Genomic DNA, 21,187 nt, shown 5'->3' with positions numbered 1-21,187 from the left:
ACTAGCCTAAGAAGTCTTTTAGGATGACAGACGTACGCGGGAATTAATACGCGAGACATACAGCAGCAGCGCGAGAATTGGGCGGCTATTTGCCGACATTCGTCCCCAAAGGGTTAATGTGTTAAGATCACTCAGGTACCTCCGACCCACGGGAGCGTCCGTGAGTGGTACAATGTTCAGCGTCCTCGAGTCGAGACTTCTTTGATTCACTTTTGGTCCGCAATAATTACTCGACATATGCGTTCGAGCGGCCTAGTTAAGAATTGTCGTTGTAAGAAAGGGAGCCATAGCAAAAACCGATTTCGTTTGGCTTCCTTTTGAATCTCCAAAGTAGGTAACTTTCTCGTGATGAAACCCGGGCAATCGATATTATCATTGGTACAGAAAATGTTGCAAATTGTAATGTGTTTTGAGTCGAGAATGATACCGAGCTGATAGCTGCAAATTACAAATTCTTTTTCATATCGTAACGTAGAATATAAGACTGCAACAAATGTATTGTATGATTTTTAAATAAAGTGTGTCGATTTATGTATTTGTTTTTTCTTATTCTTTTCTCATCATAAATGATGTTATCATGCTGCGTTCATTGATTATTAATTTATAGGAATTTAATTATGTTCCCTAATAGGAATATGGTGATATGTATCGTTTATATAGCACTAGGTGTAACCTTAGTTTTTATATTGAGCATGTTAGAAAAATACAGCATTCATATTCGTATTTGGGTGGAGATATACTACTGGCGAAAAGTACAAGTCAAATATCGCGCCGCGTGTTTCAGATAGAGCACCAGGCAAACGGATGCACGAAAAGACTGAGACTGTAAGCATGGATGAGTGAGCCTAGGTATATCGTTCTGTCTCTTTCGTTTATCTCCCGTTCTTTTTCTAAATCGCTGTGCGAAACTGGATGCGCATTAAAATGGTGGGGAGGGGGATAAAAAGGCGCAATATGGTGAGGTAGAAATGACAGTAGTGTTTCGTCAACCAATCAGAGCAAAGCAATTTCTACTCCTATTCTCAATAACGGAGTGCGCTGCAGCCGGAGAGTTTGCAAAAACTTACATATCACTGTATAGGAATGTTCAAATAGGCACTGTGAACAACTGTGAGTCCGTCATTGTTCCCGGGAAGATTCGTATAACCTCTTCCTATTTGCACAATATTTGCAAAAAATATGTGTGCCTGCTTGATTTCTAAATCATTATTAGTAAATTGAAAATTTTTGAAAATAAAGTCTATATTTCTTTTTGATCCACCAGAAAATATTTATAAGAAAAGTATTTGACAGTTCGAACCCTGTCAATTACATTTTCACAACAATTTAAATTAAGACTACTCCTTGTACTTTTGTACTCTCCTCGCAATGAGAACGAATTTGACAGTAACTGTGATCTAAAGAAATAAAATTAAAAATATATTAATTACTATTGAACTATAAAAATATTTAATTGATCAATACGTGTGTTGTAATTTTTGCAAACATCATCAGCAAGTGTGATTGCAGAAAAATTGTGTATTAGTGGTGCTCAGTTGACATTACCAAATGTCAAAGAATAAATTAAATTTAACATTACCACCTGGCTCAATAGAACCAGTACCAGCTGTTTCACCGTCTCCACCAGTACCACCGTTGCCTATTTATTCTGAACCACCAGTAATACCAGAGTAATTATGTTTTATTATTCTCATAAATTATCCTATAAAGTATCAATACTATGTTTTCAATTTCATTTTCTGATTTACAATTATAGCGGAGTTATGGGTAAAATGAGTATAGACGCAATTCAAGAAAGGCTAGAGGAATTAGAAATGGATGAGGAACAAAGGAAAAGATTAGAAAGCTTTTTAGGACAAAAGGAAAAGGTTGGAGAATTGTGTGCTGATGATTTTGAAAAACTTGGTGAACTTGGTGCTGGGAATGGTGGTGTTGTAATGAAAGTGAGACATAAAAAGTATGGACTTATAATGGCTAGAAAGGTAATAAAAAGCTAATTATTATTTTATTTGTTCAATTTAATTTAAAGATAATGTTTGTAATATAACAATAATGGATATATTTCAGTTAATACATTTAGAAGTTAAACCTGCTATAAAGAAACAAATAATTAGAGAACTAAAAGTTCTTCATGAATGTAATTTTGCCCACATAGTAGGTTTCTATGGTGCTTTTTATAGGTAAAATTCTTTATGAAATAATCAGTAAAATTCGATAAATAATAATTGTATATTATATAATAATTTTTGCATCTGTTATTTTAACTGTTTAGTGATGGAGAAATTAGTATATGCATGGAATATATGGATGGTGGATCTCTTGATTTAATATTAAAGAAGGCTGGTCGAATTCCAGAACTTATATTAAGTACAATCACTTCTGCCGTAAGTATTGACTGTTACATATTCTATGTAAACAGATCCTAACATAATTGATTTGTTTAACATGTTTATAGTTTAAGATGAAAATATATTTTTTCTTGTACTTTCATCATAAGTCATTTAAGACAATGATATGATGTTAACTGCATTTTCTTAGCTCTAGTTAGGATTGATGTTCTTATCTCATGCATAGAAACTGGTAGTATCAGTATGTTAAAACTAATCTAACTAATTTTAAATTAAATGTTACTTATAATAAATACTTAATAATAAGTTTCTTGCTCTATAACTCCGCCAGGATATGTACGTATACATAATCTTCTTAATTCATCATATATCCAAAGAAACAAACCGAGGGGTAGACATGGCCAGTACCAGTAAAAACTTAAAGGCATAGTTTTAAATATGTTTTCAGTTCCTGGTACATAGAGTATGATGCCAGTTAGAATAATTTCAAAAATAAATGAAAAATTTAAGAACCAATTATCCATTCCTTGTTGCAAGATTGAGTTTCTTCTCGTTTTACACATAACTAAATCTATGAGTTGTGTTATGACGATAGATAAAAAGTATCCAGTACGAGCTTCATTTAGTAATTCCATTCTAGTTTCATATGTCCATGTTTGACCATAAGAATCTGTTAAATCATTGAGAGATTTGTTATCCCAATCTAATCTTAATCCTACCAGTCGATCAGGTAAAAAGCCATTTAACATTAGAATCATAAAATAGGTATAAAAACCAGCTAGAGATTGCGTCATGCCAATTTGTCCATAGGCAAGAGATATTAAACGTTTGTTCACAAGTTTATCATACTGTGGATTCCGTGGTGCACGATGCATAATATCAGATTCTGCTTTTTCATATGCTAGTGCGATCGCTGGAAGCAAATCAGTTCCAATGTCTACACATAGAATCATTTCAAGAATGAATGGAAGAGGAATACCAAACATGAGACTAGCTAACATAGGTAGCATCTCAGGAACGCTAGACGTTAATGTGTATGCAATTGATTTTTTAAGATTATCGAATATTAGTCTACCTTCTTCAATACCAGTTACGATAGTCGCAAAGTTATCATCCATGAGGATCATGTCAGCTGCATGTTTTGCAACATCTGAACCAGTAATACCCATAGCTACACCGATATCTGCTTTTCTCAGTGCAGGTGAATCATTAACACCATCGCCAGTTACAGCAACAATTTCTCCTAGCCTTTGACAGCTCTCCACTATAAACAACTTTTGTTGAGGAGACGTTCTTGCAAATACAATTTCTTCATAGTTCCTTATAAGATTATCCAATTCTGTAGCATTCATGTTCCTTAGTTCACTACCAGTGACGATTGTTGCTTGTGTATCAATATCTACTATTTCAGAGTGTGACATGTTCTGCAGTATTGCTCTTTCATATCTAGTAACAGTTCCCTCGCTAATAATACCAACCTTCTTTGCTATTGCCATTGCTGTTACGGGATGATCACCTGTGACCATTATTACTTTAATTCCAGCTGTGCGACATTTCTTTACAGCATCAGGTACAGTTGGCCTTGGAGGATCTATTAAGCTGATCAATCCAACAAACCTGTAACCTTTTGTTGGAAAATTATATGTGTTTGGAGAGTCTGTATTAAATTTGAAATCTGGTCCATAGACATCATCAGGCAAATGGAGATCACAATAAGCTAATACACGTTGACCTAAGTATCCTAGCTCTGCACAAGCTCTTCGACATATTGCCTGGTCCAATGATGTCATCTCAATAGTCTCTCCTTCTGTAGTCAATATTTGAGTACAGTTGTCTAATAATATTTCTGGGGCTCCTTTCAAAATCATTGTATGTCCAGTTTCATCTCTATGTATTGACATCTGATATTTGGTAATTGAACTGAATGGTATTTCTGCAACCTTTGGGTGTTTGTCACGAAATGCTGTTGTGTCATGTATATGCTCGGAGAATTTGAGGATTCCAGTTTCAGAAGCGTCACCAACTATTTCACGTTCTTCAATTGGTTTTAATAGGGTAGATTCAGTAATAAATTCAGCGCGTAAGCAAAGTGTAGCATTTTTAATGATAACATTAAAAGCAGGCTTTTCCATTAGCAAATTCTTCTCAACGCCTAGAGTTTCTCCTGGTGAAAAATTATATCTTGTATGACCAAACCATAAATTGGACACAGTCATTTTATTCTGTGTGAGAGTTCCTGTTTTATCGGAGCAAATAGTTGAAGTAGATCCAAGTGTTTCTACAGCTTCTAAATTTTTTATTAAGCAATTTTGTGTTGCCATTTTTTGTGCTGTTAACGTTAAGCTTGTAGTAACAGTTACCAATAGAACTTCGGGTACATTTGCTATTATAATACCAAGTAGATAAGTAAATGCCTTTACTATATTGGGATCTATTATTAGAGATAATGCGAAAAATATTATTCCGCACAATATTGAAACAGAGATAATTATTTTCACAAAATTTTTAATTTCTTTAGCTATTGGAGTTTCAGTTTTTATAAGCTGTGATGTCAGACCAGCTAATCTTCCTATCATTGTTTTATCACCAGTAGCAATTACTATGCCTTTACCTTCACCATCCACAGCAAAGGATGAAAAAAAGGCAACATTAGCAGATTCTAAGGGATTTTCATCCGTGGGATAATTGGTTCTAGCTACTGGTTCATTTTCTCCAGTAATGCTTGAATTTTCAACTCTTAATCCAGTGCATTCTGTGATTCTAATATCAGCTGGTATTTTATTGCCAAATTTAAAAAGTACTAAATCACCTCGAACTAGGTGTTCAGTTGCCACACGTTGTTTGATGCCATCACGTATTACTGTAGCAAAAGTTGGTGCCATTTTTCCAAAAGATTCCATTACCTACGATTAATATTATAAAGAAAATACATTCTGCATTAGTAATTACTTGTTACTGAATTTGACAAATTGTGTATTAATTAATGAATTACCTTCGTATTCTTACTCTCTTGTATATAAGCAAATACACCAGAGATTATGCAAACCATAACAATGATCATTCCAAATAAATCAATACCGTCGCCAGTATTATTGGTTAAAACACTAATGCCATATAAAATAAAACATAATAGTGAACATACCCATAATAAACTAGCAAATCCATGGAACATGCACTTTAAAAATTTTATATACTCTGGCGTTTCTTTTGCTGGTGATAAAGCATTTAAACCTTCTCTATCAAGAATTCCACGCGCTTTGTCCTCGGTTAAGCCATTATTTATGTCAGTATCTAATTTTTCGCATAATCTTTTCAATGGAATTGTATGATCATTCGTACTTAGTTCTTTGTGAAGATCTTCGATATCATTGTCAATATGCTTCTTCTTAACGACAGTATTTAAATGCGTTGTTGAATGCATTTTATTGAAATTAAATTAAACACGAGTTTCGAGTAAATTACAATATGTTTGCAGTTGAATATTGATGGCATCAAAATTCAATTGTTTAGAAACTGAAATCATGGCTAATTTGTCTTTATTTGGTTTCATGATCTTTTATCCTTTTGCATTAAAAGTATCAAATTTTATAATCATTATTACCATAGCAATCTTAATTAATAATCTTATGATTGTGTATAAATTAAAAAAACATCCAAAGTTAAAAAATATGAAACTTCAGACTAATTTAAACTTTAGAAGGTTAAAAAATCATGAAATAAATTTGTGCAATATTGAATGTCCTTATAGGTGTTAAAAGGTCTGAGCTACTTACGAGATAAACATGCAATTATGCATAGAGATGTAAAACCTAGCAATATTTTGGTGAACAGTGCTGGAGAAATAAAAATTTGTGATTTTGGTGTATCTGGTCAACTAATAGACTCTATGGCTAATTCCTTTGTTGGAACAAGAAGTTATATGTCGGTAAGCAATTACTAATTTGATTGAAGTCGTTTTTGTTTAAAATAAAAGTTTTTATTTAACAGACACTTCATTTTTTCAGCCAGAGAGACTTCAAGGCACGCACTACTCTGTACAAAGTGATATTTGGTCACTAGGACTGTCCCTTGTAGAGATGGCTATTGGAATGTATCCAATTCCACCACCAGATGAGAAAACTTTAGCTACAATATTTAGCACTCCGCCAGGACAACCACCTGCAGATACAGCAACTACAAATAATGCTTCCACTCCAACACAGTCACCTGGTCACAGTAAGTTTTAACAATGCTTCTTTTTTACTAGTACTGCAGACATTTTTTGTGTACCTATTTCTACAACTACCTGTCAACTTGATAGGCTCCATACTATATATAAATCTTAAAAGTTAGAAGGACTAGAAGGAAATATATGTGTGAATTTGCTAGGCATTACGGATAGAGAAATAAGTTTTTGAACGAAGATATTAATTTACAGTGTTCATTATAATTAATGCTATGATTTCTTCACTACTTTCTTTCTAAATTTGAAATACATAAAATTTATGGGTGTTGTAAACCTACTGTAAATCCTGTCTACTATTTATAAAAGCTAGTATGTTGAATGTATATCAATTATTCAGATACAGGTAGTCCACGACCAATGGCTATATTTGAATTATTGGACTACATTGTTAATGAACCACCGCCAAAACTGCCAGCTGGAATCTTCAGTGATGCTTTCACAGATTTTGTTGATCGTTGTTTGAAGAAGAACCCTGCTGAAAGAGCAGACTTAAAAACATTGATGGTAAGTATTGTATTTGTATAATAAATTAAAATTTATTTAAAATAAATATATTACAGCTTATAGTTATCTTTTTGTTTACTATTAGAATCATGAGTGGATAAAAAAAGCTGAATCTGAAAACGCAGATATTGCTGGATGGGTATGTCGTACAATGGATTTACAGCCGACTACACCAACACGTTTAGCGAACGTACAATCCTGAATAAATGTTACTCTTACATACTTGACTACCTATATACGCGTTCAGTACTCTTAAATAAATTTCAGTTTCTTTTCGTTTAATTGGTGTAGACAGTGGCGTTCATGAACTATTTTTTTATGATAATAATTCTCAAATTTAAAGTGATTCGCGATTTTGAAAATAGACTATTATTTTCTATAATCTGTTAGTATCCAAAATAAATTTAAAATATAACTGCTCAATCATTAATTAGTGTTTGTGGAAAAGCATTTATTCCATAGAGTTTTAAGTACATAAATATATATTTTGATACATCGCGTCGTTCATTTAATTTCTTTTATATAACTAATATTAAGCATGAAAATATTTTAGTTTATAATTACATACAAATAATGTATTGTTTTAACTTTTATAATTAGAATTAAAATTGTAGAACATTCGATTATTTTCATATGTACACTATAATCTAATTTCAAAGTCGCGATATGAAAATCATGTAGAAATGAACATGTTCAACATGTAATTAATTTTACTGTACATATTATGAAACACAAAAACGTGTTCCAAACATATTTGCATAAAATACGTCACTGTACTTGGATTATTCTTTTTAGACGTATTTTTTTATTATCATATGCTTTTGTTGAAAGTATGTAAGATGAACGATTATCGTTATAAGTTAAACATTATTGTACTCTCATAGGCAAATTGTGTTCCCTATGATGATACTAGGATACATAAATGGGCATCGAATTTATGAGAACATTATTGATTCGAATGAAAAAATTGTTAACTAGAAATCGAGTTACTAGTATAACGTTTGTACCTGACATTCGTAGAGCATTGTTTACTCCATTGGAAAGAAAAACTTTTGTTTTATTATTAATAGAATGCCATGCTATTTTTTACAAGCGACTAATCCACGATTCGACGTGATTTGAAACTGTAATTGAATAAGACAGTGTTTCGAGTAAGTGGATATAAAAAGTATTGAACATATGTGTATTTCGTGTAATCACGATAATTACTGTCTATGATATTATTGCATGGAACTTTACTACAAAAGTGGTGTTAGTTCATAATAATATTCTAAGCAGCGTTATTGTGTCTTGTGCAATGTAAGAATAACCCTGAAGTATTTTTTTATTTAGCATCAATTAATATGAAATCATCACATCGTAGAGGATATTTTGATCTCTTCAACCCTATAAATCTTCAAATTTTCAAAATGTTTCTTCATGTCATAAACTTGCATAAGCTATTAAAGTCTTGTAATAAATCTGCTTTATAAATTTTTCATAATTATTACACATTTAGTTATTAATCTATACGAATCGTGCTTATGTAAAATTAAGACATCGGTCTTATATACATATAACTTAAATATGTGGCTTATACATATTTATTTATTTCAATGAATATTTCAATCTTAGGAAATATTGATCCAACAAAATCATTTTACTTCGAATATAATAGCCAAAATGGAATTAAAGAACAATTGAAAATCGTAATTGTATTAAAAGTGTTTTTAAAATTTAAGATGAATAGTTACCGAGGGATTGAAGGGGTCAAAACCATTTCCAAAAATAAAAGTATATTTCTTTATAAGTATTTAATCTCTTTCTAATGTATATTAAAATCCTATATCTTCAAGAAATGAGCTAAATATTCATGATGTATCGTGATCTAAGGCATTATACTTCAGAGGTGCAATGAATAACATAATTTTGATGCGTGTCCATGTGTTCACATGATATAAGTATAATATACAACTGTATCTATTGTATAGCTATGCATCGAGTTTTGTGCAATTTTTGTGAATTACATTTTGAAAACTAGCCACCCACTTGGCTGTCTTTGTATTTACATGTACTTCAGTAACTAAATGTAATTAGAAAATTTAAATTAGTTTTTTTTTTAAATAATACACAAATAAGAACGATAGTACAGTGAGATATTAATTTCAACAGTATTTAATGAAGAATTTTTAAATATAGATGTTTTTAATTTCATTGTTGTAATTCAGTATACATTTGCTTTTTTCCTTTTTAATCGAATTCTACGTTGTCTACATCGATAGTGAAATGTTTAATATTGTACAATTTAGAAAGTATATAGATGCTTATTATTGTGATGTACGGACAAAGAATATCTACATGTATATAGTATACTGATAATGTGAACATTCGTATTATGTTATATGCAAACGTTACAAATTCCGTTGTCTCCTTAGATTACAAAACATCGCAATAAAATAGTTAACTGAGAATTGTAAGTAAACTTCATTATTCATTATATATGTACATCTATTCATTACATATGTTACATGTAATCTAACTCTCAGCTTTACTTATTCATGATTGCATAAACTTTTTTTTCCGTAGCAGACAAATATAGTTGTTTAGCCTTTCCCGATTTGGCTTAAAAAATATCGGATAGCACTACGAGCATATTGTGATGTTTGCAAACACAGTGACATATACTCACTGATGTATTTCGGTATAAGACGCCCAAGAACTGATGTTTCTTATTATGTTTATACATCTAATGTATGATGTGTGTAACGCAATTTACTAAAGACACGACTCTCACGATGTATATTGTAAACTGATATCATTTTTAATATCAGAATTCTGTTAAAAAAAAATGTAAAATAACACAGTTAAAAAATCCAAATTCACAAAATAGTGAATTTTAACTGTCAATGAAACGATTACTTCTGGCACTTATTATAAATATATGGAAATATTCCTTGTTACAAATTTGTGTATAATAATTGCCGTTGTATCGATTTACTGTCTAAATGTTGTAATTATGCAAAGAATAAATTTATCCTACATTGAAAAAAACGTCACACATTTTTATTTTGAAAAAAAACATACCTTTATCAAATCATTACAGGACATTTCATCGTACTACAAACTCTATGCAAAAATATTTTTCTGTGAATATTTTGGCAAATACTCATTCAAATTGACTATTTGTAAAAACGGTGAGACTTCCTTAAAGTTACTCAAGTTTACACTAGTGTCTCCAACATAAATTTTTAAGAGTATATTATTAGTTCTACTTCTAGTAACTGCAGCAGCTTTCTTTAGTGTTGAATTTGTGATTTTACGACAAGATGTTAAATCCAAGAATTCTAGTTGAGGTGCATAAGTTAAAAGTTCGATTATCGTTGTATCTGTGAAATTGCATGAACGACACTCTAATTTTTTCAAATTATACATATTACGCATGCCAGTATCTGTTACTTCATACATATAATTCATTATTAATGTTTCTAAATTTGGCAACGTTGTTATGGCTGCTATACCGTCATTTGTGACATACTCACATCCTGTAATGTGTAAGAAAATATAAAATGTGTAAAAAATGTGTAAAAAAATAATCTATAAATGTATATAAAATGAAGAATCAAATTAGTATATAAGTGTAGTAATTCATTAAAGAAAAGAATGATGAAATTATTTTTTAAATTCTTAAAACATATTGATAAAGAAAATAAATACATTATGGAAAACATTGGACAAATTCATACAACTTTAATGTACAGGATGTCTCAACTAAAGGAGGTCACCTAAAATTCTCCTTTACTCTTAAAGATACAAAAAATATTTATGGCATAATTTAAATGGTATCGAAGTTGGAATACTATAAAAGAAAAATTTTATTTTGCCTGGTTATTTTTCCACAGTTTTTAGAAAGTCATAAAAATACTAAACATTCACTTTCTTACCATACACCGATACACTGTCTTACATTACCGTTTTTGTCTATCCACTAATTTCTTCCACCGTCAGTTTTTGATGGATCAATAGTACATATTTATAAGATTCACTTGGTCTTGATTGATAATAACAGATGCTTCGTTGACAAATAAGACTGTTTTTTTAAAAACTTCTCGTCTTCTTTCAATTGTTTTAACGTCCAAGGAGACGCAATTTTTAAAATCTTTATCGTGAAGGTTTCAATGAAGCGATAAGTGAAATTTTGTGTATATTCAGCATATGTGGAATGATTGAGTTATTAATATTAATATCCCACTCCAGTTACCTAACATGCGGATTTTGATTTATAGTAATAACAACTAGATCTCTGCCATTTCTTATTTACAAGAGTACCACATAGGTCGAATGATTTTAGGATACAACGAAAGCAATGAACAGTTACGATCAGAAAATCATTTCGTGCAGTAGAGTTGTCGGATTGTTCGAATATTAGAGTAATTCAAGATTCGAACCGAACCGAGAATTCAAATAACTGTGGAGTTAGGAAGAAACCGAATGGTTTCAAAATAATCAAATGGTTCGCAAAAATTTGAACGGATTAGGAGAAAACGAATACGTTGAATATATGATCTCATATTAAACTGCAGATTTATCAAAATTAGATATAAATTTATGTTCACTGCTTATTTATAACGGGAATTCTTATCGATATTTTCCGGTTCTAGAATTAAAGCCCATAAACGAACCGTAATACAGAAATATCGGCAAATAAAAATACCGATATATTTCTATACATTTGGTCGGTACACAAATGAAGGTGCGAAGATTAGGGGAGTCGGAAAGTTCGGAATTTAAACCGAACCAAGACTCGCTTTCTGAACGGAACCAAGGAGCTCGGCAGATACTGAACGGTTTGGAAGAACCCGAATGGTTCGAAAGAAACCGAATAGTTTGAAAAAATGTTGAACAGCTCGGAAGAAAACAAATAGGTTGAATATACAATTTCGTATTAAACAGCAGATTTACCAAAATTAGATATAACTTTATGTTCACTGCTTATTTGTAACAGGAATTCCTACCGATATTTTCCGGTTCTAGAACGCGAACCGTAATACAAAAATATCGGCATATAAAAATACCAATATATTTTTATACATCTACGAGTACAATTTTCGTTTGTTTTTCGAGCAGGAATATTAGATATGACTGTGACTGGAAATAATGTATTGATTCATACACAAATGAGGATAAGAGAATGCATTACTACTCCAGTGTCACGTTGATGACAAGGCGTGCGAGGTGAGAGGGGGAGTGTCTGTCATCTGTCACGCGTATAATATCAATATAATTCGGTTTCTTTCGTTTTCTTCAATTTTTTCAAACCGTTTGATTTTTTCCGATTTCTTTCAAATTTTCGATTTTTTCCAAGCTACTTGATGCTATCGAGTTCTCAAGCATAGTTCAGTTCGTTTTTCCGAAAATTCCAAGATCCCTACTGTGTAAAATCATATAGATTCTCATGCAAATGGTTTAGCTTCACTAATAAATATACGTCAGTTCAGTCTTCTCTTGCTTCGAATAATAAGGCATTGTGCTGCGTTTATGTATTACCAACGACCTCTTCTACTAATAGACTTCATTCATAACAGTTGATAAATGTATCATTTATTCCTGTCGACCGTATCACTGGCAATAGATATGACTTTGTGCATTTTATAACATACAGTAAGTTCAAATGTAATCATTATATTATTCTACAATTTTACTACATCTTTTGTACTCAGGATCACCTGAAGGTTACGACTGAAGCATATTTAAATGTATATTTTCAGTCGCTACAGTATGGAATAAAAAAATATAAATTTCTCTGATCAAAAATAATGATGACTGTGAAAAGACTATTAAAAAAATAACTCGACAAAAATTTTTTCTTTTATGGTATCCCAACTTGGGTACCATTTAAATTGTGTCATTAGATCATTACTCAGACATCCTGTGTAACGATTTCTTATTTAATGTATAATTAAGCAGTTGGACGGGTATGCAAATTAAATGATTTTAATAAAAATTAACGTCATAAATAGATTTAAAATATTTTGAACTTACCCGTGATATCCAGAAAAGTAAGTTGTTGACATTTTGACACCATATAACTAAGAAATTCGTTCACGTCAACCGTATACCAACCAGTATACCTATTAATTGTTAAGGCTTCAAGATTAGGCAGCTGTATATGTTGTAAACTATCATTGAAAATGAAATGGACATCTTCATCTTGTAAGAACTTTAATGTTTTCAGACGTGTACAGTGTGTACTGATAGTTTTAAATATATTAAAAGAGCTATTAACATAACAGCAATTGATAAATGTAAGACTTCTTAGATTCTGCAGTTTTTTAAATGCCTAAGAAAGAATAAACAGAATATACTTAAATGATTTTTTTACACGAAATTAGGGTAAAAAACATCTACTTTACCTGAGATAAACATTTTTCTTGAAGATGCATACACTTGTCTAAAACAATTTCCTGCATTGTTTCTACTGGTAAACATAATAAACAATGTCCAGATATTTGTCCATTGACTATTTTAATGTAACGTAATTTTTTATTTACTTGAAATAATTGTTGTAAGTCTCTATCATAATTGTAACTGGGTGGTCTATCCGCAGGGTATGTTAGGTAATTGTAAGTAGCTGGTCTAAGACTAAGTTTTGTAATATTATGACAATGACTTGTTAACGCATTTATCCCAGCCGAAGAAACAGTGAGAGCAGTGAGATCAATTTTTGTTAAATTTGGACACAGTTTTGCAACAATTGTCAGTGTACTTGGCCTTAATAAAAATTTTGTTTCTGTTAAATTGATTTCATTTAAAAATTTACCACAGCGCAACAGTATTTTACGAAGAGTAGTTGTACTGGTTACCATATAATAAAGTGAATACGGTTTACATAAGAGATCCAGCTTTTTAATACTGCTCCAAGATTCTTGAATTAAAGCTCTCCATCTTTTGCACACTGTAAATATTAATGTGTACAGATTTATAATGAATACAGTTTTATATCCTTACCTCTCTCTGCTCTAATTCTATCCACAATTGATAATTGATGAAAAATATGTATTAAACAATCATCATTTAATATTTGAATGCTATCCTTCGTAATGTCATCTTCATCTAAGTTTTGATTGTATTCTTCGTTTGGTTGTTTTTCTACAGGTTTCAGTTCATTATTATAATATTGATATCCTATACTATCTGGTTGATGCCAAGAATCTGCTGGTTCTACTCTCAAATATTTATTATGCACTTGAATTATTTCATCTCTAGCTCTATAGATTGTTATCATACATTAGTATCATATCAATTTGTTATGGTTAATTTTATCTTCATTTCTATTTAATTATCACCTTAGAGCAGACTCCATTGTCTCAAAAGTAATAAAAGCAATATTACTTTTTCTTTGATTTCTTATTAAGTAACAGCTTTGTACATTTCCATACTTAGAAAATTCTTTCAAAAGGTCTTTATATGTAGTCTAAGGGAATAGTAACTTGGAATACATTTTCAAATAATTATTAACTGTAAAATCAAATATACAAATACGTACCCTTTTTGCTAAGTTACAGACAAATAATTTCTTAATTGGCATACCATCATCAGTTGTTTCAGGAATATAGCTATTGTATTCAGATGCATCTAAAACAAATACATCAGAACCTAACGTTTAGTTATATATTAATAATACTAATTAATAAAATATATAATTATAATTACCCTCCTTTGTACAGAGTTCCTTACAACATAAATCATTCAACCGATTTAATAAATTTGTATATGTCATTCTTACAGTTAATAATATTGCCTTCTTAGAAATTACTTATTTTTGTTGCTATATTTTTTATTATCTAAAAATAAATATTAGAAGTCAGATTAAATGTATGATCACAGATTTGTTTTACACTACTAATTCAAATTGATAGCATTTGTAATGATCTGGCACATGACACTGACAATACAAGACTTAAACTTACTTTGAGTATAAAACAAATAAATTATTAATATTTTCAACTAATCAGTATTTAAAGCAAATAAATGTTAGAAATTTAGTATGTATACAAAAAATACCAATGGGAAAAGACCATTTATTTTTATGTAGCTATCTAATATATACTGCATGATTCGTAGCACTCTTTACAATAATGTCTCAATTCAAGAACTATATTCAGGGGCAACGAGGCTCTTGAATTGGGAGAATGTAGTGAATTGCTGTGATGTGATTGGCTGATGATTTACAGCTGATCTGTGCTGCCCTCATAACCAATGACAAAGAGAGGAAATAACGGTGAGCACAATCACATGTGAAATAAATCATACTGATAGCAATGTAGCTTGCTCATGTTACCGTTCTGCGGTTTCACTCTTTTCGTGGATCCGTATGCTTGGCATTTCATCTGAAACATGCGCGCGATAAGCGAATTGTACCTCTTGCCTCGTTGAATTATCGACAATATTTACTAGCAAATTTGAGGACTCAATGCGCATTGAAATATTTTGAATACATGCATTCGTAAGCAATATTTCGCTAAGTTACGAAGGATAAGATCCAGCTAATTACCTTGAATTTTAGTGCAAGAGAATGTGTATAGATGTTGCAAGTGAATAGTGTAAACTTTACATCAAAAAGATGTATATTTGATCGAAATACAGTCTATTTTAATAAATAAATGCCAGTTATATCTTCACAAACAAAGTGTTTATACCGTGAAAAGAGTTATATAGGTATTTGAAAAAAATGAAAATCTATCGGCAATAGATCGAGTGAATAGGATTGATGTTGAAAAATTTCATACTTTCTGATTCATTTAATCCTGAAACAGTTTCTTACGATTTTATATATAATATGCATTGAGCATCGTTCGCAAATTCACCGGCAAATATGATCGAGAATACTACGAGGTAAAAAGTACAAGTTGAATATTGCGCCTCGGGTTTCAAATAGAGCACCCGGCGCGCGAAAAGTGCACATCCGCAAGTTAGGTAAAATGCGACAGCCTAAGTTTCTTGTCCGTGTGGATACTCACGCATAGAGTCTGCTGAGTTCGTCCTGTCTCTCATGATCATCTCCCGTTCTCTTTTTGAAGCAACTGCATGAAGGTGGATGCGTAGTAGAATGGACGGGAGTTGAAGAAAATGTTTATCTAAATAAAAATGTCGAATAAAGAATAAAAGACAGATTTTATTCATTATTCGAATGTTCAAATAAAAAAGGTATTCGACGAAAATTTTTCCAACATACAGACACTTTTTTTGAGAGACTCAACTCGATGGCATTAGATCGCATTTATTCGTGCTGGAAAAACTTATTCGAAGAATTATTTGAAGCCTTCGAATAAAAAACGCAGATAAATGACGAAAATTTCGTTTCGTCGCTACGAATAAATACGCTCCGAATAGAAAAGTACCTTTGTTCGTCAGATAAATGCACTTAAAATAAAAAAATATTTTTGTACGTCGGATAAATTTTCGTCGAATAAAAATAGTATCTTTATTCGTCGAATAGAATTATTTGATACTCGTCGAATGAAAATACTTTTTTTAATTTGATGTTCGAATAATAAAACTAAAGTATCTTTTATTCGAATGTTTATTTAAATAATTGTTATCTAAATAATACCCAATATTGATAGAAAGAAATTTAGAGTTTCTAAATTCAAGAAACTTTCTATGAATTTAGAATTACTTTTCTTGATAATCGACTTAAAAGTTCGTTCAACTTGTAAATTATTTAATACAATTTGCTTGTCGTGTATTTCACTGCTCTGCTTGTCTCTGTCCGGGACAGTGTTTTTATATATATGTACGTTTATACAGTTATGTATTCACAAAATTGAGTGTATATTGATTAGTTGAGTTTAACAGGCAATTAACACGCTGAGCGCCGCGTCATCCAAATATGGGTGACACTAATTTCTGGCCAATCTTGAAAATTCATTTTTATTATAATATATTTGAACAAATTGAATTTTACTAAAATGTTTCGAATGCGAAAGAGTTTTAATTTATTGAATCGCTTTAACTATGTGGCGATTTTGAAGGTGTTAACAAAAATAAAATAAAATAACATTAAAAATTTGTTTCACATTCACTGGAAACGTAAAATTACTAGAATTTTAATGACACAAAATTGGACATACGTATTTAAATTTATGTTATGATATGCAAAATATGTTAATATTAATATTTTGTGACATAACCTTTAATTTCAATAGCAGACTGTAACCGTCGTGATATTGTGGCGACATTTTGTTTTACTGATAGATAGGTGTATTGCCAACATGACGTTTTGTGTTGGGCTTCCTCCATACAATTTCTTTTTCTATCACGTCTAAATAAGTTTATTTTAGTATCATCAGAAAATATAACATTTTTTTAACATTTTCATCACAATTAACGAAAGTTTTAGCAAATTTTAAATGCTTTTCGTTATTTTTTTCAATTCTTTAAACTGTTCTTTAAAATATATTGTTCAGTTCTTTAAAATATATTCTTTTAAATCTGAGTTGCAACTTCCGTTGTTAAATTTTTCATATTTATTTCTGGATTTATTTTTACTTGTCCGCATGTATCGATTGTTGATATTCGATAACACCTTTTTTTACCATGCCCAGGTTTATTAAAAATTCTACCTTCGTATTGATAATTATTTATAATTTTTTGTATTCTACAATGCGATCTGCTAACACTTTTACACATTCCTCGAAAAAAATTTCCCTTTCTAATCCCTATCAGTCATTTTGACATAAATACTGAAACAGTAGCTAACACATGGTCATTTGTTTTTAATTCCTTAATATTGGAACACCGTAAAATATGTAATATAGTGTGACCTTCCACCATTAACAACATTTAACAAATTGCTGTCTGTATACTCAATTTTATGTCTAGTCATCTTCTATTTTCAGTAAAATGTAAAACAACACATAATATTATCTCATTTTCTTTTTGTTAACTGCTTGTTAAACTGTACTAACTAGTATATACTGTGTCCTCACTCTGAAATATGAATGATATAATTTATATTCTCGCCAATTTTCATTATCCACATAGCTAAACACTCAATATGTGAGCAACTGTCTGTATATATTTATGTACAATGTATATTCAATGTACAGTGCATATTCGTGTGTATGTATTAAAGTCGGCTGGATCAGAGAAATGTTACTTACATATCCTTGTCATTAATAAATATTTATAAAGAACTAATACAAAAGAAAGTTTAAATACAAAAGATAATTTAAAAATATGTACATATGTATGTTGGTACTACCTTTTTAATAACCTTTGACAGCTAGTGTTAGTATATTACTCAGCATGTAAAAGGCGCTATATTCAAACCATGATATAAATCTTAAAAATTTTACTGGATACTAGACAACTTGTGTGAAAAGAAACATATTATAAGGATATTATATTAAACATATTATATTAGAAGTTAAAGTTGTATTAATTAAATAATTGCTTAAAGATAAGCTGTAAGCCCAAATAGTTGCTACATTATTAACCTTCATACAAGAATAACAGAAATTAGCACTGAGTATATTTCGATTTTTAAAATTACAGTAAATTGTATCTTTATACAATAAGAAATATTTAATTTTATACAATGAGTGACTTTGGATGTACAGGAAATATTTGTTTGTAACGCAAATCTTTATTAATGATTCTCAAAAGCGGGGAATCATTTTTAAATGCTACAGGATCCACTGCAGTTCCTCCAATACATAGATTTAAAATGGTATTGTTAGTTCTACAGTTTGTTGCTGCCACTGCATTTTTTAATGTAGTGTTTGTAATATTGTAACATCCAGATAAGTCTAATACTTCCATTTGTGATGAATGATGAAGAAGATTAAATATTGTCACATCAAAGAAATTGCATTCCTGACATGTTAATTGTTTTAGATTACACAAATATGATAAACCATTACTCGTTACTTGGTATAAATCACGTGTTATTAATACTTCTAGATTTACAAAATTTTCGATAGCTTGCAAGGTATAATCTCTAATAAAATGTCCTGAGATATCTGAAAATAACATACTTTAGTATTTTATATATGTATAATGGTGAAGAACATCAATTTTACTTAATTCTACTTACCACTAAGGTCTAAATAACTAAGCTGTTGACAGTTCAAGCTTAGTTTACGAAGAATAGAATTGCCAATAAACCAATTTGCACTTATTTTCAGATTTATAAGATTATTTATTGAAGATATATGTGATACACCATTGTATTGCAACATACTTGGTTTACCAATGATTTCCAATGTTTTCAAATTTGTACAGTACTTGCTAATAGCTTCCGTGGTTTTTTTCCAAATGTCAAAACAATCTTTAATTATTATAATCTTTAAGTTCCTTAGTTTTGTAATTGCCTACAAATTCAACAAGCTTAAATTTATTATCCAACCCAAAAATGTGAAAAATCTAAAAATATGAAACATACTTCTACAATGACATCATCTCGAACATAATCACATCTTTCTATAATAATTTCCTCCATAGCTTCTGATGGTAAATATAATAAGCATTTGCCAGATATTTTATTATCAACTAATTTGAGATACTGTAACTTTTGATTTGCTTTAAATAATTTTTCCAAATCTGTATCAAAAAGATATATACAATCTAAAGTGAGCTTTCTTATATTATGACAATTATTTGTTAATGATTCTATGCCTGTTAAAGACATTTGTAAGCAACTGACATTAATGACCTGTAAATTAGGACATAAATTGCCAATAATAGATAAAGCACTTTCTTTGCCTTCGCAAAATATTTTTGCTAAATGTATCTTCTTCAAAAATTTGCCACATCGTGAAAGTACTTTCTGGAGAATAATCGTATTGATTTGCTTTATTCTAGTTTCAGATGCAAAGCCCCAGTTACAATTTTGTAGATCTAAATTTTTTATATCATGCCATGCTTTTTGACTCACTTCCTTCCATTGTTTGCATACTGAAATTTGTAAAAGTTCTTTAAAATATGAGCATTTATTACACATGCAATAATAGCCATAATATAGTTTATAATGCTACAATTGTTGTATGTAATACAACTGTACATACCTCTTTCTATCCTAATTCTATCGATGATTGGCAAATAAAGAAATATGAGAATTAGGCAATCTGCATTCAGCTTAGAAATACTACCATTTGTAGTATTAGCATCTGTATTATTTTGATTGCACTTTTCATTTCGTCGTTTTTTTTTAATGCATCCAACATGTTCCATAACAAATGTTACTTAACATAATTATTCGTTATATGAATTTGTCCGCATAGATTTTGTAGTTATAAGTTAGATACTGTTTTATGAATTAATTGTTCAACTTTGAACATTTTTTTGGTTAAGTTTCACCATTTAAATTAAGATTTACAATTAAAAACTACTTTTAAGTTAGAAAATTTATCACATTTGAGACATACTTGTTGTTTATGTTCAACTTTCATTTAATCCGATGGATTTATAATTTTTTTACATTTATTTTATTGCGCACGTATATGCACAGTCACGGAGAAAAATTGGTACAGTGATTTATCAAGTATTTATTTACATACATGTAAGAAATAAACTAATGCACGGATAAGTTCTTTAAAACTTATAATTACCATAGACACGGTAGACAAAATATTAAATAAGTTTAATAACATGCATATATGTATTGAGTTATAAGTGTACCAATACTTTTCTATGTAAATATAATTGTGTATATTTATGTATATAAATCAAAATAAAATTGTACACCACCTCTTTTAAAAACTTTTCGTAGAACTTTTAAACTTCATTGTTTCGCGATGTTTTGATAGCAACGTGTTAAAAGTAATGTAAAATAGGACTTTCTGAAATTCGAATTGACCGCGTTTTCTAACAATAACTGCTTGCACCACAGAAGCACCAAATGCTAGATGCGAAAGTTTCGTAAAAATTTTCGGATCCTAGTACGCATGCATACATGAGATTGTACAGCATTGATGTGTTTTCCAATATTCTTAATTTTTGATTATGAATCAACCATTTTAAAATTTAAAACACATTTTTGTTTTTTAAATTTTAATATATCAATGAAAATTCCATTAAATGGTCACAGAATTATTTCGATTAGATATATTTAAATACCTTAGATGAATAA

At 30.3% G+C, this 21,187-nt stretch overlaps 4 protein-coding genes across 9 annotated transcripts; 1 reads left to right on the top strand and 3 right to left on the bottom strand.

Annotated features, from left to right (window-relative positions):
* Positions 1–1,104: 1,104 nt before the first annotated feature.
* Positions 1,105–9,503, top strand: Dsor1 (mitogen-activated protein kinase kinase 1). The gene is made up of 8 exons (XM_078184239.1): positions 1,105–1,670; positions 1,757–1,982; positions 2,068–2,180; positions 2,273–2,384; positions 6,097–6,273; positions 6,353–6,563; positions 6,911–7,077; positions 7,163–9,503. The coding sequence occupies exons 1-8, from the start codon at positions 1,549–1,551 to the stop codon at positions 7,277–7,279; spliced, it is 1,245 nt and encodes a 414-aa protein (XP_078040365.1). The 5' UTR covers positions 1,105–1,548; the 3' UTR covers positions 7,280–9,503.
* Positions 2,162–6,113, bottom strand: LOC144471799 (sodium/potassium-transporting ATPase subunit alpha). Its single transcript, XM_078184240.1, has 2 exons — positions 5,341–6,113; positions 2,162–5,251 (listed from the first exon to the last, which is right to left on the bottom strand). The coding sequence occupies exons 1-2, from the start codon at positions 5,767–5,769 to the stop codon at positions 2,645–2,647; spliced, it is 3,036 nt and encodes a 1,011-aa protein (XP_078040366.1). The 5' UTR covers positions 5,770–6,113; the 3' UTR covers positions 2,162–2,644.
* Positions 9,504–9,646: 143 nt separating the features above from the next.
* LOC144471794 (putative RNA-binding protein EEED8.10) lies at positions 9,647–17,302 on the bottom strand. Of its 6 annotated transcripts, none has more exons than XM_078184230.1 (9): positions 16,074–17,302; positions 15,024–15,443; positions 14,767–14,897; positions 14,600–14,688; positions 14,400–14,527; positions 14,062–14,321; positions 13,467–14,008; positions 13,096–13,393; positions 9,647–10,598 (listed from the first exon to the last, which is right to left on the bottom strand). In XM_078184230.1, the coding sequence occupies exons 3-9, from the start codon at positions 14,831–14,833 to the stop codon at positions 10,183–10,185; spliced, it is 1,800 nt and encodes a 599-aa protein (XP_078040356.1). In that variant the 5' UTR covers positions 14,834–14,897; positions 15,024–15,443; positions 16,074–17,302; the 3' UTR covers positions 9,647–10,182. The 6 variants fall into 6 exon arrangements, with proteins under 6 accessions (XP_078040356.1, XP_078040358.1, XP_078040357.1 ...); XM_078184232.1 differs by having other exon boundaries at positions 15,395–15,443; XM_078184231.1 differs by lacking the exon at positions 15,024–15,443 and having other exon boundaries at positions 16,074–16,190; positions 17,247–17,267.
* Positions 17,303–18,343: 1,041 nt separating this feature from the next.
* Positions 18,344–20,900, bottom strand: LOC144471796 (putative RNA-binding protein EEED8.10). Its single transcript, XM_078184238.1, has 4 exons — positions 20,124–20,900; positions 19,502–20,013; positions 19,154–19,430; positions 18,344–19,079 (listed from the first exon to the last, which is right to left on the bottom strand). Exons 1-4 carry the CDS (start codon positions 20,287–20,289, stop codon positions 18,649–18,651), a joined length of 1,386 nt encoding a protein of 461 aa, XP_078040364.1. The 5' UTR covers positions 20,290–20,900; the 3' UTR covers positions 18,344–18,648.
* Between the last annotated feature and the right edge of the window lie 287 nt (positions 20,901–21,187).

The sequence above is a fragment of the Augochlora pura genome, chromosome 6 (genome assembly GCF_028453695.1).
Source record: "Augochlora pura isolate Apur16 chromosome 6, APUR_v2.2.1, whole genome shotgun sequence".
In the NCBI taxonomy this organism is placed as follows: domain Eukaryota; kingdom Metazoa; phylum Arthropoda; class Insecta; order Hymenoptera; family Halictidae; genus Augochlora; species Augochlora pura.
The sequence above is the reverse complement of the archived record's forward strand: the minus strand, read 5'-3'. Positions and strand labels throughout refer to the sequence as shown.